The sequence below is a fragment of the Miscanthus floridulus genome, unplaced genomic scaffold (assembly GCF_019320115.1).
Source record: "Miscanthus floridulus cultivar M001 unplaced genomic scaffold, ASM1932011v1 os_1544_1_2, whole genome shotgun sequence".
Lineage (NCBI taxonomy): Eukaryota > Viridiplantae > Streptophyta > Magnoliopsida > Poales > Poaceae > Miscanthus > Miscanthus floridulus.
This window is the reverse complement of record NW_027097775.1, coordinates 38776-55047: the sequence shown is the minus strand read 5'-3', so window position 1 is coordinate 55047 and position 16272 is coordinate 38776. Positions and strand designations below refer to the sequence as shown.

General features: G+C 42.9%; 2 protein-coding genes across 3 annotated transcripts; one reads left to right on the top strand and one right to left on the bottom strand.

Moving 5' to 3' along the window:
• Positions 1-4069: 4069 nt before the first annotated feature.
• Positions 4070-9086, bottom strand: LOC136534133 (uncharacterized). Of its 2 annotated transcripts, XM_066526600.1 has the most exons (13): positions 8509-9080; positions 8294-8392; positions 8079-8180; positions 7519-7662; positions 6601-6695; positions 6384-6513; positions 6205-6309; positions 5968-6074; positions 5831-5882; positions 5334-5423; positions 5161-5245; positions 5007-5071; positions 4070-4385 (listed from the first exon to the last, which is right to left on the bottom strand). In XM_066526600.1, exons 1-13 carry the CDS (start codon positions 8764-8766, stop codon positions 4296-4298), a joined length of 1422 nt encoding a protein of 473 aa, XP_066382697.1. In that variant the 5' UTR covers positions 8767-9080; the 3' UTR covers positions 4070-4295. The 2 variants fall into 2 exon arrangements, with proteins under 2 accessions (XP_066382697.1, XP_066382696.1); XM_066526599.1 differs by having other exon boundaries at positions 6384-6695; positions 8509-9086.
• Positions 9087-13785: 4699 nt separating this feature from the next.
• LOC136534134 (costars family protein) lies at positions 13786-15969 on the top strand. The gene is made up of 2 exons (XM_066526601.1): positions 13786-14019; positions 15636-15969. Exons 1-2 carry the CDS (start codon positions 13939-13941, stop codon positions 15816-15818), a joined length of 264 nt encoding a protein of 87 aa, XP_066382698.1. The 5' UTR covers positions 13786-13938; the 3' UTR covers positions 15819-15969.
• The last annotated feature ends 303 nt before the right edge of the window (positions 15970-16272 follow it).

Sequence of the window (16272 nt, the reverse complement as noted above, 5' to 3'; positions counted from 1 at the left end):
GCCCATGAGTTATGTGCTGTCGGCTTAGGCCGAGCCTTGGCGTGAAAGCCGGTCCCCGAGGGACCCCGGGTTTATGAACCCGACAAGGGGATTTTCCATTCTCCAAATCTTTTTTCCATTTTGTTTTCAAAACCAAATTCAAATGTAAACCAAATCAAATTCGAATATGGTTTAAAATACACCTTTCAATTCAAATAAAAATGAGAAATTTTGGTAAGTTTTCTAAAAATAATTTTTACAACTTTTAAATTCTTTTATTTTCTAATTTTCTTTTCTTTTACTTCAAAGCCATTTTCAAATTCATTTTCAAAAGCATTTTGATTTAATTTTGAATTTTGGATTCAACCACTCAATCAACAAATCAAATGCACCGGCATGTATGCACAATTGTGTTGCTACTCCTATAGTGAATTTTATTTTAATGAAAATTTTTATTTCCTACATTTTCATAAGCACATAAAATACCAAAATAAATTATTTTAACTCTATTTCCAAAGAAGCAAATTTTAGGGTGTTACACCTGACCCCGAGGCCATGGGCTCTATCTCGTCTGACCCCGAGGTCGCGTGCTCCGCCTCGCCCGACCCCAAGGCCGCGGGCTCCGCCTCGCCCGACCCTTGGGTTCACTCCCTGCCTCGCCCGACCTCTAGAGGCGGACTCCACCTCGCTCGACCCTGAGGCCATGGGCACCACCTCGCTCGACCCCGAGGTCGCGGACTCCGCCTCATCCGACCCTTAGGTTCGCGCTTCGCCTCACCCTACCTTTAGGGGAGAGCTCCGCCTCGCCCGACCCTTGGGTTCACGCTCCGCCTTGCCCGGCCTCAGGGGGAGGGCTCTGCCTCGCCCAGCCTTTGGGGGAGGGCTCCGCCTCGTCTGACCCTTGGGTTCGCGCTCTACCTCGCCCAACCCCAAGGCCACGAGCTTCGCCTCATCTGACCCTTGGGTTCGTGCTCCGCCTCGCCCAACCCCAAGGCCACGGGCTTCGCCTCGTCCGACCCTTGGGTTCGTGCTCCGCCTCGCCCGACCTTAAGGACGTGGGCTCCGCCTCGCCCGACCCTTGGGTTTGCGCTCCACCTCGACCCACCTCTGGGGGAGGGCTCCGCCTCGCCTGACCCCGAGGTCGTGGGCTCCACCTCGCCCAACCCTTGGGTTCGCGCTCTGCCTCGCCCGACCTCTAGGGGAGAGCTCCGCCTCGCCAAACCCCGAGGCCACGGGCTCTGCCTTGCTCGACCCTTAGGTTTACGCTCCGCCTCACCCGACCCTGAGGTCACGGGCTGACGAAGACCCATACCGCCGCCAACCACTCCAGAACCAAGCGTATAAGCCTAGGTCAAAACTCTGACGTCAAGGAAGAGACTGGCGCGCCCCGATGTAACCCACGGCCATGACGGGCCATACCCTAGGATTCACATCAGGAATAATGTCGGGCATACCAGTGTTGTTCTGCCTAACCCCCGTATGAACATTGACAGGCGCGTCATATCAACACGACGTTCGCCAGGACGGAGTGGAGCGCCATGACCGGCAGACGACGCCTGCGCATGGCGCTAGTGACGGATAGGACCGCGATGTGGAGCTATCCTTGTTGACGTCTACAGGGTTGGTGGGACCCGTATGAAGGAGAAGAAGGACCCGACAATCCTGAAGGACTTCTTCTCTCTCTCTCTCTCTCTCGTTCTCCTCTCTTCCTCCGCTATAACCCATTGCTTTCCCTTGGCCTATAAGAGGGAAAGCAGGGCATTCCATGAGGGCATGGGAAAATCTGACCGAACCCACTGGATCGATTCGGGCCAGACCCGATCGAACCATCACGAACCCATCGAACCTCGAACCGATCAGAACACAACACAAGCACAAGGCTGAGCAGCAACCGAGCTCTTGGCACCCGTTCATTCCTGCCATCAGAGACTTGGGATCTGCCCCTCTCACCCGTTTGTAACCCCTACTGCAAACTTTCAATGCTAGTAACATGAGCAGCAGCGACGAACTGGATGTAGGGACATCCTGCCCGAACTAGTATAAACCTCGTGTCCTCTAAGCACGCCATCCGAGCCAAACGCGAAATACTAGAAATTTACTCGTTGTTGGTAACTCGAAACACCGACAGAGGGTTACTCCCTCCGTCTAGAAAAAAATACTAAATCAATTTATTATGAAAATACATTTTGTAATTAATCTAATGATATTTATTTGATATCATAAATATTAATAGTTTTTTTTATCTATAACTGGTCAAACTTAAGATACCAAAACGTGATACTGTGCTAGAATTGCTTGGACAAAGGGAGTAACTTTTTAGGGACCTCTTGGAGTTGCTCTTACTCCTAGCTATTTTAGGACCAATTAAGCTGGAAGAGATGTCCTCTCTAAGCGAGGACCACATTCCAATTGGTATAACTGTAGGCTCAGTGTTTGACATTTCAACTTTAAAGACCCCCTAAATATATCATTTTTAGTATGTATCTAGAGTCTAGATATATGTATATCTAAGCGCATATCAAATGCTATGTATCTAGAAGAGGCAAAACGCTTTATAATTTGAAATGGAGGGGGTACTTTACGATCAAATTTGAACTCCTAGATGGAGGGATGATGTGCACGAGATAATGTGTGGCCCACCGATCAATTAATTAGTTGCGGGGCTAATTCCTATAAATGTTTTAGAGATATAGATTTTGAATGCTTTAATATTTAGGGCGAAGGACGTATATAGGCATTGTTCATGGCCATTGTTGTGTTCTTGCGGTTTTACCATTGAATCATTTGTATTTGCTCCACCTGAAGTTATACGCAAGTGCACACTGAATCTGTTTTCTAGGTCCTCCATCTTATCCCAAATATAAATCAATTTAGCCTTGTCCTAAGTTATTTTTTTAGTTTTAAGCTGTTATTTAGTGTATATGTTTGGTTACTTACAATAGTTTTATCTTGCATTAGACTTTATGCAGCACAACCTAAGCTAGCATAACATATATAGTATATTTATTTTTGGTTGTTCTACACAGGCAAAATGTTTTGCTAAAATTGTGCTTGGTTCCTTACATCTTCTAGAATAGGTATCGTGTTTCTAACAGTAGGAGAGCTGAGAATATTTTATTTTTGTATGTTGTGTAAATATTTTTGTATGTTGTTTCTACACAGGCAAAATATTTTTGTATGCTTGTGCAAATATGTGTTGTCTGATCTAGCGTACTAGCTAATGCTGCATTGTGCTTGTTTTGACAATTATGTATGCTTCCAAAAATTCTCTGCATCAACCAAATATGCACAAGTTTGGATATTGGCTATGTAAGCAACACAGTGAAATGTTAGGGGGTTTGCCAAGTGGCACGCTACCCCCTCTTAGTGACAACCTTTTTCTAAGATTGTTTCATTTTCATGGACACCGTGACGAAGAGGGCCCAAAAGACCGCCGTGGAAGGAGCAAAGGAAGAAACAAAGCCAAAGATGACTGATTCGAAGATGCTTTGGGATGTTCCAGGCTAGATGGCAAAGGAGCTTGATGGAAGTCCAAGTTGAGAGCATTTGGTGTGCACAAGTGCTACACTCTCACCAAGTCAGAGCCAAAGTGGCCCAATCGGATAGGTTTTAAGGCACAAATCTCAGAGACGTTGAATTGGACGATATTGACTTTAAATGAGCTCAAAATATGCACAAGAGTGTGCACCAGATGATTGGTACCAGCCAGACGGGTCATCCAGTGGCATTATGCACATTGGTAGATTTAACTTTGCCACGATGCCGAGTGTCACCACCCCAACGGGCGGTGGATCATTCAGTGAGTTCTAGCCTTGACTTCTGCAAAGTGGCCATTCCACTTTGTACCACCGTACGAACCAATGGAGACCTCGTGGTGCCTCGGCGGATCGTCGGTGCGGCTCAACTTGACTTTATGACAAGTTGGCCAAGGCACGGGTGTGCACCATATGATCCATGGAGAGTTCGTTACTTCCGACGGATCATTCAGTAATCGGTAGTGTCTGAGACTTTTTCCAGAGCGAACCACTTCATGCAGCGTGTGGCGTGCATGGTCCTGCGAAAATCTGGCACATGCAAAAGAATCCAAAACCATATCTATACCCATAACTTTACTGAACATAAAACTTCCATGTATCATGTATGCACATATTGATACAATGCACACGCTCCAGTATTTTGAAACTGTTGATTTTTGTGCGGTATATATACTGACTGTAGACTTCCTATGATGCATACTGGCAACTTCCACCGGTAAAAAAAAAAGGTTACAGGACCTTCCAAAAAGGAAGGCTATTCATTATTCAACATGATATCAGCTAATGGAAATAAGCAGATTGTAGAGCATTTGCCTTTTTAGATGCTACTGAAGCATCTGCGCTTCTGCCGTCCAATGAGTATGCTTTCTCCTGGTAAAAATGAGACAAAAATAAAAAGTTAATAGCTTTATAGAGTTGAAAGTATGTGGATCTCATGAGTTTCTTGTATCTAACGATGTGAAAATTACACATAAACTGATTGGTTTAGCTGAATAAAATGTCAAGGCAGCTTTGGTTTGTCAGGATCACAATGTGTATTCACACTTCGGGCAATTCTGATCTTGGTGTAAATTCATAGCAGTATGATAATGACACTACTATATGACCATCTGATACTGAACATCCAAACACAAAAATGAACCCACAATACCCATTTATGGCTGAATAATATCATAATGTTATTAAGTTGTCTGGCAACACAAACTGTAAGGAGAAACAAGGCTATAGATAGTCAAACGATCAGTACATTAGTCAGAATGGTAGTGATATACTGATATGGAATGGGAAAGAGCTGAGAACCAGAATAAAGGCATGGATAGGGTATTGTTCATGTGTATGTGGAAGTCTGAACTTGGTCTAATTCTTGCTTAACGCCATGACCACCTTTGATTGTCAGGATCACAACGTGTATCCTTAACAATCCTGCCTAACAAACTCCAGAGGAAAAACTAAAACAGAAATAAAGCAATGCGATTGTGTGAGCACACTTACCAGCAAGCGCCACAAGAAAGGTGCACCCTCTCGTTTCCTAATTTGTTTGCCAAGAATCTCAATTGCTGTAAACCGTTGAAACTGCATTAGCTACTAACATAGGTAGACATAGAACAAAAATAATTCAATTTTGCAAGTAGCGAAGACTTCAAACCTTTGGAAGTCTCTCCAGCATTTATTAGAACAGTGTACCAAACCTCATTGAAGACATCCACTTGTTCATCTGATGCACCAATCATCTAATTGTACCATTTGTTTATCTTTAGCAAACACAAACAAATTTTATAATTACTCATCTTAAAGTAATAAAAAGCTTCCAGTTCCTACTTTATAATCTAGCGCATCAAAGTCTGGACCCAGAGTGTCAAAGACTTTCATGTGATCTCCTTTCCCATATTCATAAGCAGCCTCCGCCAGCTACATGAAAGAAAGAACAATTAAAAGCAGCATTATCAATCTTCCAAGAGAAGATTTGTGATGCAGTAATGTTACAACAGACAAACAAGTAAATAAAATTAGTAAAGAAAACTACAATAATAACAGGCTACGATATATTGCCACAAAGAGTATGCATTGTGTGCAGCGATGTTTAGCTGCCTGAATTGGACCTCCAAAAAATTTCTTCAGAAATACTAGATCATTATATGGCTCTTCTTTTTGCTCTTTTTTTTGTGGCTCTTGTTGGGTTTCATCTTGATCCTACCCCAACTTGCTTGGGACTTAAAAGCTTCATTGTCGTAGAGATTGCTTTGTACTGTCAATGCTTATTCTTACAAGAGTAACACATATTGCAACTGACGAGAGCTTCAAAAAAAGTTGCATACCTTGATTGCCTTCTGCATCACTTGCTGCCGATTCCTGTCCATTGAACGGACCCTGCAATCAGGTTGCTTTTCTGATTTAGTAACTATTAATAAACCTTCTTGTGTTCCTACAAAACACAAGACTTAACATATCTGACCTTGACTTCAATGATTCCAACATATTATGTGCACTTTTTAGTTCACTCATACTTGCTAGTGCCCACAATATAAGCAAGTCAAGGAGCCATTCCGCATGCCATATAGACTGAAAAAAGTTCAACTGACAGTCAAAAGAATGTCTCATCTAGCTTTAATTTGTATGTGTAAAATCCCCAATAGGAAGCTTAGTTACATATGCATCACACGTACTCAAAGATGTTCCTGGGAGTCAGTACCTCATTCTTTAGTTCATCTAGCAATGTCGTTAACCTCTCTTTAGCTGAATCTATATGACCGCGTATGTATAATCGGAGCAGCAACCCTAGAGCATTCAAATACACCTGAATGGATGAGAAATTATTTAGTATCCCAAGCAATCTATGTCTAAAGTAAAATAACCACCGATAAATAATACCTCTGCTGCCTCACAATCACTTTTCTCAAGTTCCTTCATGATGTTGTGATCATATATCTCCAGAACTTTACACAAAGGGGATTCAGCTTCTAAGTAACAAACAGCGACATGCCACCAGTTGTGGGTTAACCTGTGGGAGACAAAGAAATCTAAAAAACTAAGCTCATAGCTGTTGACTTGCATCGGTAGAATGCACACTGCATGGAGAACTACATACAGAAATGATGTGCATGCCTCCCATGATGGAGAACATGATTCCATGAACTCGGTAGCTTCTCTGAAGCGACATTCCTGCTGAAAAACATGGCACAGCTACAAGAAAACAAACATTTTGTTATTGGATTATGCACACAGCTACAAGAAGAAAATGATTTTTTTTGTTATTATATCAACTAAGTGAAAACTCTTACGGCTAATATAGTTGTTCCAAACTTAACAAGAAGTTACAGAGTGCCAGCATGAGAAGATTCAGTAATCTAAACTCTCCCACCCAATATAGGAATTGTAACAGTTATCTCAAATGACGACACAATTATGACTTTCTTTGTACTCAGAAATAGCACTGTTTTCTTCTAAAGCAATGAACAAACCAAAATGAAGATGCGGGGAGATGTTGGACCAAAATCAGTGAACCAAGGATTCCCCACACAGGTACATAATTCAACAGTGACTAGTTCAGTTTCCTAGAGCCAGGTTAATGATGACTAGGTACTACATTCGCAAAAAAAGAAAAGAAAAGAAAAGATGACTAGGTACTACATGCTAGTTGCCACTTGACAGTCAGTTAGATGTGGAAACACAGCATGGAACATTTAACTAAAGATCTGAAATTCCTTGCTTTGCTGGGTCATGCCAGTATGATCATGGTTATAGATGCTATGTAGTATGTAGGCTGAATTTTATTTTTCAAAAAGAAGTATGATCAAGTTAGCTTTACACAAAAATCATCAAAAGTTTTAAAAGTTTCTGATATATCTTCAATAGATCCAGCTAATCTCAAATCACAAATTGTAATAGTTAGATCCTGGATAGGAACCCTTTGATAGCTATTCCTTTATTTCTATTTCTATTGAACAGATCCTGTATGGGATGCTTTTAACTACTGAAACTAACTATAACCACATCATGAACATACATTATGCTGTGACCAGAAGTCATTCTTGTTTATAGCCAAGCCTTTTCGAGCAGCTCTCTCAGCTTCATCCATCCGTCCAAGCTCTAGCAAAGGGAAGGCAAGCATGCCATATATGAAATTTTGATCTTGATTCTTTGGCAAAACCTGATAAGCATGGAGTACCACAAATCTAGTGAACAAAAGAGCCTGTTACAACAGTATTTTTTAAAGGGTGGCAGGGTGCTGGGTTCATAAATATTTGATTATTGCTACATTCACAAGTTCTTGCAATGCACCAATTTGGCACAGTAAAAATGTTTACAGGAAACGATGAAAAGGAACACAAATATGCAACACTACTTTAACTACTGACTACCATGCAGTAAGGGAACAGTGGGCATATAATGCTCTCAGCAATTATTTGATCTTATTTTGATACAAAGATACCATTGTTGATATTACTTGAGATGAATCAACACAAGGACATCTAGTGAAAAAGAAATGCCGCATCAACTTCAACTTCATTCAGTGAAGCACAAAATTTTAAGCCCATAAATACACAGGAACCCCGTTTGGCTTACTTGTTGGACGAATTTCAGGGATAAATCTGGCTTTCCCAAATAGAAGCAGATGAGCTGCGCTCTTTTGAGAGATAGGATATCCCTGGGGAATTGCTTGAGAAGCTGTCATAGACGACCATATTACAAATTAGCAATTGGTATCTGTTTACTGACTCCGCAAGTAGCAGCATTAGTATAGCCAGTCCCCCAAATCAACAAACTTAGGCATGTCAAACCTCGAAGTGCCGCTCGATCGCCACCTCCACGTCCCACCCCTCGCCCATCAGCGCGGAGAGCGTCCCGAAAACGGCCCTCTCGTACTCCGTCGCTTTCCCCTGGAAGCAGGCGCGCAAACGCACCACAGGTTAAGGTGGTCAGGTCAGCTCAGGGAACGAGAGGGGGGGAAGCGGGGGGAGGTGATCGAAAGGGAGGGAGGAAGACGCTAGCTCACGAGGTTGTCCTTGGCGGCGGCGAGGAAGGCGGCGGCCCCCGCGGGGTCCCTGGGGGCGACGGCGTGCGCGGCATGCGCGGCGGCGAGGGCGCAGGTCGGGTCGGCCGCAGCGGCGCGGAGGACGGCGGCCACGCGGCCGCGGCCAAAGGACATGAAGGCGGCGTAGTAGGCGTCGAGCGCCGCCGCGCAGTCGGCGGAGGACGTCCGGTACTCCTGCTCCCACATGTCCCGCCTCACCTCGCCCTCCGCCGCCGCCATGTGCTCCTCTCGTGACTCGTGACGGCGCTCGACTTCCGATCGCTGCTTGCTGGCTGCGGGGCGGAGCAGCACGGGAGACTGTTTGCTGGCAGTGCCAAGATGGTTGCTTGCCGTTGCCGATTGCTATCGCGTTGACACGGCCGTTGTTCGGCGGCCGCGTCAGTTTGTTGGGTACGGTGGAGGATAGTGCCGGATGGAGTGGGGACTGGGGTGGTTCGGTGATGGGGGTTCTTCCGATGGCGAGGTGCCTCGTGGGTGCCGACGCCGCGACGCCGGACGCGGCAGCACGAGAAACGAGCGCGAGGCCACGAGTGAGCTGCTGAGGTGGCAGATTTCGAGGGGGTGGGAGAATCCGGGGGATAGGATCGTACCGTGTCCTTATTTTTTCGCTAAAAAATGCTCTGACGACACGGGCGTCCGGCCTCAGACTATCCGCACCGCACGCCTGGACCCGATACTGTACTGAAAATATACGGAGGATTGCTCGCACCGCTGCTCTCGATTTCATCCCTAATCCCTTCGTTTGCTACACGGCATCTCCAAACCTAGCGCAGTGGGAGAGCCTGTACTGGAAATATACAGGGGAAAGGCTCGCACACTGTAACAGAGAGAGAGAGAGAGAGTTGATGAGAGAGAGAAAAGGGGAGGGAGGGGAATAAAATATGAAATAGTGGGTATAGAGTATGGAATAGAGATAATATAGATGCAGAAGAAATAGATATAGAGTAGAGAATCTCGATAACTAGAATAGAATATTTTTTTAGAGTATGGAAATAGAGGTTAACGAGTGCGGATAGCCTTAGGGCACCGCAGTGGTTGAGTCAGCTACTGGATCTAAGCCCACTTATAAAAGACAGCTCCTTTTATGGCTATCTCTAAGGTTAGCTCATCTTTGTCGCTCTTTGTGTGCATCCTATTTCAAAGACTCACAGCTCGCTAGAAATATTATCATCTCAGTTTGATCACGGAAATAAACATGAAAATAGATTACAACTTAATCTCAGAATAATGATATGAATTGGCTTACAATATAATAATGCATAGTTGGTACAATTACGGATAATTATTTAATATTGGACCAAACTGAAGACAAAGGCAACACGCCTCTTTCATTCAGGACAAAATAGACAGAAGTGCTAGCTGCATTTGTTGAAGAAGAAACACCAAAAGTCCTGAACAAGTTGGCAGAGGTTGCAGGTGGCCAATACATCCTGTTAGAGAAAGTAAAATGGAGAGGTTTAAACATCACAGTCACAAGCATTATGTAGCAAAGGCTATCAATTTAAATACTTCAGAATTAGCAATTTGTATTGCGAGATCTACCATCTGCAGGACATATAGTAACACAATGCATACCTGATCATCACACTTCTAGTCACCAAACAGCCAACATTCTCCTGAAAGAAATAGATTCAATAGTAAATGGCAATGATCAGCCTTGTGACAAAAAAAAACTTAACAAGAAATGGAATTACTAAATCTTACATAGAAATGTAATAAGGAGAAACTAGTTATTTTTCCTACGTAGAAACCGTTGCCAAATATGCTCAATTAAGTCTTCTTTCAGTTGGGCATGGATTGGCTGAGAACAGATAGCAGCATTTCTACGTCGAACCTCAGCTAAGCATTGGTGATTGTTACTGCCTCTCTGTACTTCTCGTGGAAGAGTAATTGACGCCCCTGGGGCATCATTCAAGTCAATAGGACGTTCAGCCATTGCAACTCCCTCATCTTCCACAATCATGTTATGGAGAATAACACAAGCTTTCATGAATTTTCTAAGAATTCTAAGGCTCCACGATCGTGCTGGACGACGCACAATGTTAAAGCGAGCTTGAAGCACCCCAAAAGCACGCTCCACATATTTCCTTGCCCCTTCTTGTTCACTTGCATACACCTGCACCAAAGGACGCTCTTTGTGGCAAGGACCCAGGCCACCATGCTGGATATCACCGAGAGCAAGGTTGAGAAGAAAAAAAAATCAATAGATTGGAAAGGGTAAAAAGCAAGTGGATTAGTAAGAAGGGGATAAACAAATAGAAGCTTGCGTGCTTGGCCTATTGTGGCAGCGGACGCAGCGCTTCTAGCCGCAATGAACGCGGTGTTTTGACGTATATTGTAAATATTTTATTTGGATGTTTTAAAAGTATATTTTGGTATTGCACATGTTGCAATAGCTACACCTGTATGTTTTAAGCGTATATTTCAAGTGTTTCATCTATTTAAAACTTTATGTTGCAAATGTTTCATCTAGATATTTCAAAAGTAAATCTAGTGTTGCACATGTTGCAGTGGCGTTGGTGGCTAGCGGACAGCGACCTGACATAGGGCTTCGGCTTCTACTTCACACTTTCCTTGTACGGCGCGCCTCGGCCTTTTCTACCCTCTACCTCCCTTCCCTTCCCTTCCCTCCCCTCCCCTCCATCTCACCATGGCGGTTCAAGCTCGACGAAGAAACCCTACCTGACGACCGCACGAACGTTGGGTAGGCGTAGCAGCCGGCCCGGGGCGAGCAGGAAGCGCAACAGGCGTGGACAGGTGCAGTAGCTTGCGCAACAAGCGGGGCAGGCACTGACGTCCGAACGGGTCTAGCGCGCGGACCAGCCACATTGTTTTTTCCCTCAAAATGACCTTTCATTTTTTTTACTCCTAGTACTAGTAAAACTGTGATTTTTTTAAAGCCCTAGTAGAGTAGTAAAACTATGAATATTTTTCTCCGCCTACGGAGAGCTCTATTTCTTATTGATGAATATGGGTTGTTTTTCTTCTTTTTTTTTTTGTTATGAATGAATATGAGTTGTTGGGTGTGCATGACACACACAAAGCCAACAGCAGGAGTTTCCTCGTGCTCCGAGGTATGTTATCAAAAGCTTTTACTATCTGGCCGTAGAGCTCTTCTTACTGTCATTTTAAACTCTAATTGTAATTTTAATCTTATCATTTTTAGTTTTGTGATTTTACTTTCACTTTTTTAAAACGAAAGTAATCAATGTGATTTACCTTTATTTTGTTAACTTTATGAGTTTACCTCACTTTTTTAAACTGAAGCTCGCCCTCCTTTCCGATGCAAACACCACATACGCGCCGCTCTCTCTGGTGACCCAGTGTTCTTTGGATTGTTGTGGATCTCGATAGGATTTGTTGTTGCTTTTGCTTCATCATCCAGACATGTACTACGAATCAAGACCCTTACTTTTTTAAAGGTTTTTGTGTCCACAAATTTTAATTTACATCCCCCCTCAAATTGCAATAAATTTCAAAATTATGTCCACTATCAAAATCCAGTTATATTTAAAACATGTGGACAAAAGCCCTAACAAAAGCTACGGCAAATGTGCAAGGGCAAATTTGTCTTCTTATAGCTCCTTTGACACTGTTTAAGTGCCGTTCACAGAATATGGGCAATCTCGAACTTCAGTTTGAAAAGGTAGAGAGAAAATCATAAAGTTGAAAAACAAGGACAAAGTCATCAATTGCCTTGAAAGTAGGAGCATGAACACAAAAAAGCTTTGTTGTTATTGTAAAAGATAGACGCCAAAGTTGTGCATCAAATATTATTTATACTCAAAGCTTCTTCGAAACAGAAGGAATACAATTTCATAGAACTAAGCAATAGAGCAGGCATATACTTCTCCTTCTTAGTGTCTATAAGGTTGGTAAAATGTGAGATCGTCATACTTGTACTTGTCAAATTTCAAGACTAGACAAAACTTTGGAACCATATGTGCCCATATCCAACATGTTGGAGACATACAAGCTTTAAAAATTATAGTAAAAGTTTATCAAAACGTTCCTTATATATGTAACAGTCTTTTCTTACAAAAACATGTTGTATTTTGTAAGAAATTATTACCTCCTACTCACAAAAAATTCCCATACTATGGTTAGATTGTGACAAGGTCTTTTTAACAAAGATTACCCTTGCAACATGTAAGGATAGATGAACTCATATATTTTTATGAAAGTACACTACGTATAATGTAGACATAAACACCCTTGTGAACATCTACATACACACTGCTGCTCCTAGCCATGTGTAATGTGTATGGAGGATTGGACCAGTACGAGATTAACAAAAAAACACGACAAATGGGTCACTAATATGTTGTCTGTCACTAACAAAAATAGCTAGTCTCTCCATTCAAATTTATAAGACATTTTGACTTCTCTAGATACATTGCTTTTTACTATGTATCTAGACATAGCGAATATCTAATCTAAGTGTATAAGCTACGCATCTTCCAAACATCAAGTATATAGTTTTCTATTCAAACTACTGAATTGTGTATCCAAACTACTGGATCGATGAAAGAGAGAAATATAGGCTCCCGGATGAGATCCAGGCTTTGCTCTAGTTCGAGCTTCTCGTTTTCTATATTTAAAATTTCTTGAGGAATGATTGCAAGTATTGCAGCGACATCCATGGCTCTGAATTGTTCTTTCTTGTCCGGCGAAATAGAGAGTGCGCCGAAGCTTCTATTTATAGGTGAGCCTATTCTTTAGCAGAAGAATTTCTTATTAGAAGTTGTTTTTTAATAGACGGTAACATTGAAGATTTGCCCAGAATTCATGTCTTCCATGAGTGTAAAAAACAATGAATCTCTTGAGTTCGGGTCGCTCGGGTATCGACACGTGGCATAATCCTGATGCAATAATAGAGCGAATAATTAAAAGAGTACTCCGACATGAGCTGTGAGAAAAGCACACCTAGCCAATCCTCAATCGATGGCTTCGCCCTTGCGTAGGAAAAAGTCATATAGATTTTTTAAAAAACCCAAAGTATCTTGTATTTTGGAATGGAGGGATTATATAACACATGGCATCAAATCTGGAATCTTTTGATCTTTATTTAGTGTCTGTTGCGCACGTATGTATCTCACTGAATTATTCGTGAATCGTGAGGTCCCCATCACAACTCACCAGCTGATCCACAAGCAACTCATAAGAAAGTTATCGCCCAGTCAGCTTCCATCTCACCTGTACACTTCCAGATCAAACGGTCCACGTGCGACGGTTGGCGACACTCACAACCGCAGCACAGGCTCCTCAGCAAGTCTGCATCTGAAATATCCTGCCAGCTGCCGCAACAACGACAAGATCCAAGAACTCGCTCGCGCGTACGGTCGAGTCCCGCAGCCCGGAGATCGAGACTGATCGACAGTCCGAGACGCCATGAACGTGGAGGAGGAGGTCGGGAGGCTCAAAGAGGAGATCCAGAGGCTCGGCCAGCAGCAGCCCGATGGCTCCTACAAGGTACCCCCTTCCCTGTCTGACTCTCCCCTCCGGTCCGGAGCCGCCGCAGATCTGAGCCACCCGCGTCGCCGCGTTTCCTTTTCCTGTGCTGTGCTGCCATCTCCAGGATGGCCCGCACCAGGGTTCCTCCCCTTCTCTCGATGCTTAGGGCAATGTGCAGTATGATCTGCACACAGACCAGTCATCTGCCGTGAAGCTGCGATGGGCGATCGAGTCGAGCCATGGAGAGGCCGTTGCCGAGTTGGCGGACTTTGAGAGATCATCTTGTGGCGCCGCTGATGGGTAATATTTAGCAGGGTCTTGCTCAAATATGAAGACATTTATCCTGACGGTCTGGTGGATGCTCGAAACGATATGCGCAGTGCAGATCCCCAAATGTTCGGGCCTCTCGCAGTTACGTAGTCAGCTAGTGGACCTTGTTGTGAGCATTGGCGCCGAACTGATGATATTGCAACTGAAAGATGATCCTTTCTGTCGTTTCCATTGTGGGTAGCATTTTGTGTCGGTTGTGGTGAAATGATCAACATAAGCTTATGAATTCGTAATTATCCCCTATTCCATGGAACTGACTGAATGCGAAAATTTTAAGAAGCCTGAATAAATGGAAACTCTGTTTACAGTGTCCTACTTGCCCTAGTTAAATGTTGGCCTGTGTCCATATATGTCACATTCATAATGAAGATGTTCAATGTCATTGTGAAAAGAAGAGTGTTAACAGATCAACGACACAGAGTTCTTTCATATCACAGATATTTGTTTCTTTGACCACTATGGACCCTGTTTATTGGAGAATACTCTCCAAATTCAGTAGAATTCTCCCATCTAGGTTATTTTGGTTACTTATCTATTTTTGTTTGCTTAATAAAGTAACATGGAGTTAATATTCCTTATGTGTAATCGTGTGTTACCTTCTACTTATCTTCTTATTATTTTTCCTAGTCATTTGTTTTCATGTTGTGTCTTAATCATGTGTCTCTAAAGAGCATATGATAGCTTACAAGGGCTTATCACAGTGATTCTCCTTCGATTCCTCTTAAATGAATTCAAGGTTTATTATTTTTACTATTTAAGATTTGGCTTGTTCTTTTCATGTTTGGCACTACTAATTTGAACTTTGCAAATCCTAATCTTGGCTCAGTTATTCGTCCATTGCTCATTTGCCCTATCACTCTTAACATATTTTGACATGTGATCTTTAGCTCCTAATTCTAGCCAAAAGTCAACAGTGAAAAGGATGAATGGATACATAAATAATCTGGTATAGTACATAGGTGTAGTCCCTGGAACCATCCATGCACTGTGAGCTTTTGAAATTCTTAAATCATAACAGTACTTGCAGGGTGGAGCTGCTAACCTGCTATGACTTGCTTAGTGCTGACCTTGCTTTGCTAAAAGAGTTCCACCATTCTCAGCTGTACGCCTGTATCCTATAAACAACACTGTTTTTTTAAGAGTCTATAAGCGATATTGTAAATGTTATAACCATTAAAGATATATCATTACGATGTTACAGTGTAAATAATTATACATGTTAAGAATTTTATTGTTTCTGTACTATACCTTGTGAATGTGCACAGAGGATATCAATACCATGTTACTGAGCTATCGGTTCGCAGGTCAAGTTTGGTGTCCTCTTCAACGATGATCGGTGTGCAAATATTTTTGAAGCACTAGTTGGCACCTTGAGGGCCGCCAAGAAGAGGAAGGTTTTGACCTATGATGGTGAGCTGCTTCTGCAAGGTGTTCATGACAATGTGGAGATTACCCTGTTGCCTCCACCCGCAGTTGCTGCCGCTTAAAGCGCACAGCGCCACCAAGTTCTCAATTCCATATAGTTCATATGCTTGTATTTTGCTGTGCCTAGATTCTCACGAACCATTTGGTATTCCCAGAGGACTGCTATTGTGTGATGTATGAAATTGTGATGCTTAAGAAATTGCCTTGCTTGCATATGGTTGTGTTGCTTAAGACATTCAATGCTGGTATAACATTCATGTCATGAGACATGAAAGCAGCAGGTTGGAGGTAATGGCCGTGGGTTATTGACATCTTTCAGACTGGATGATTTTCTTCTCAAAAAGTTTCTTTTAAGTTCCATTATTTTCCCCATTTTCCTTTATATTTTTTCTATGGACCCTTATCGACATTTACTTCCCTCACCAGCACCTGTTGCCACCCTGATCAATACATCACCTACTTTAGCAATGACACATGGTACCAGCTGCACCTATTTTAGTTTGGTCAGATCGTGTC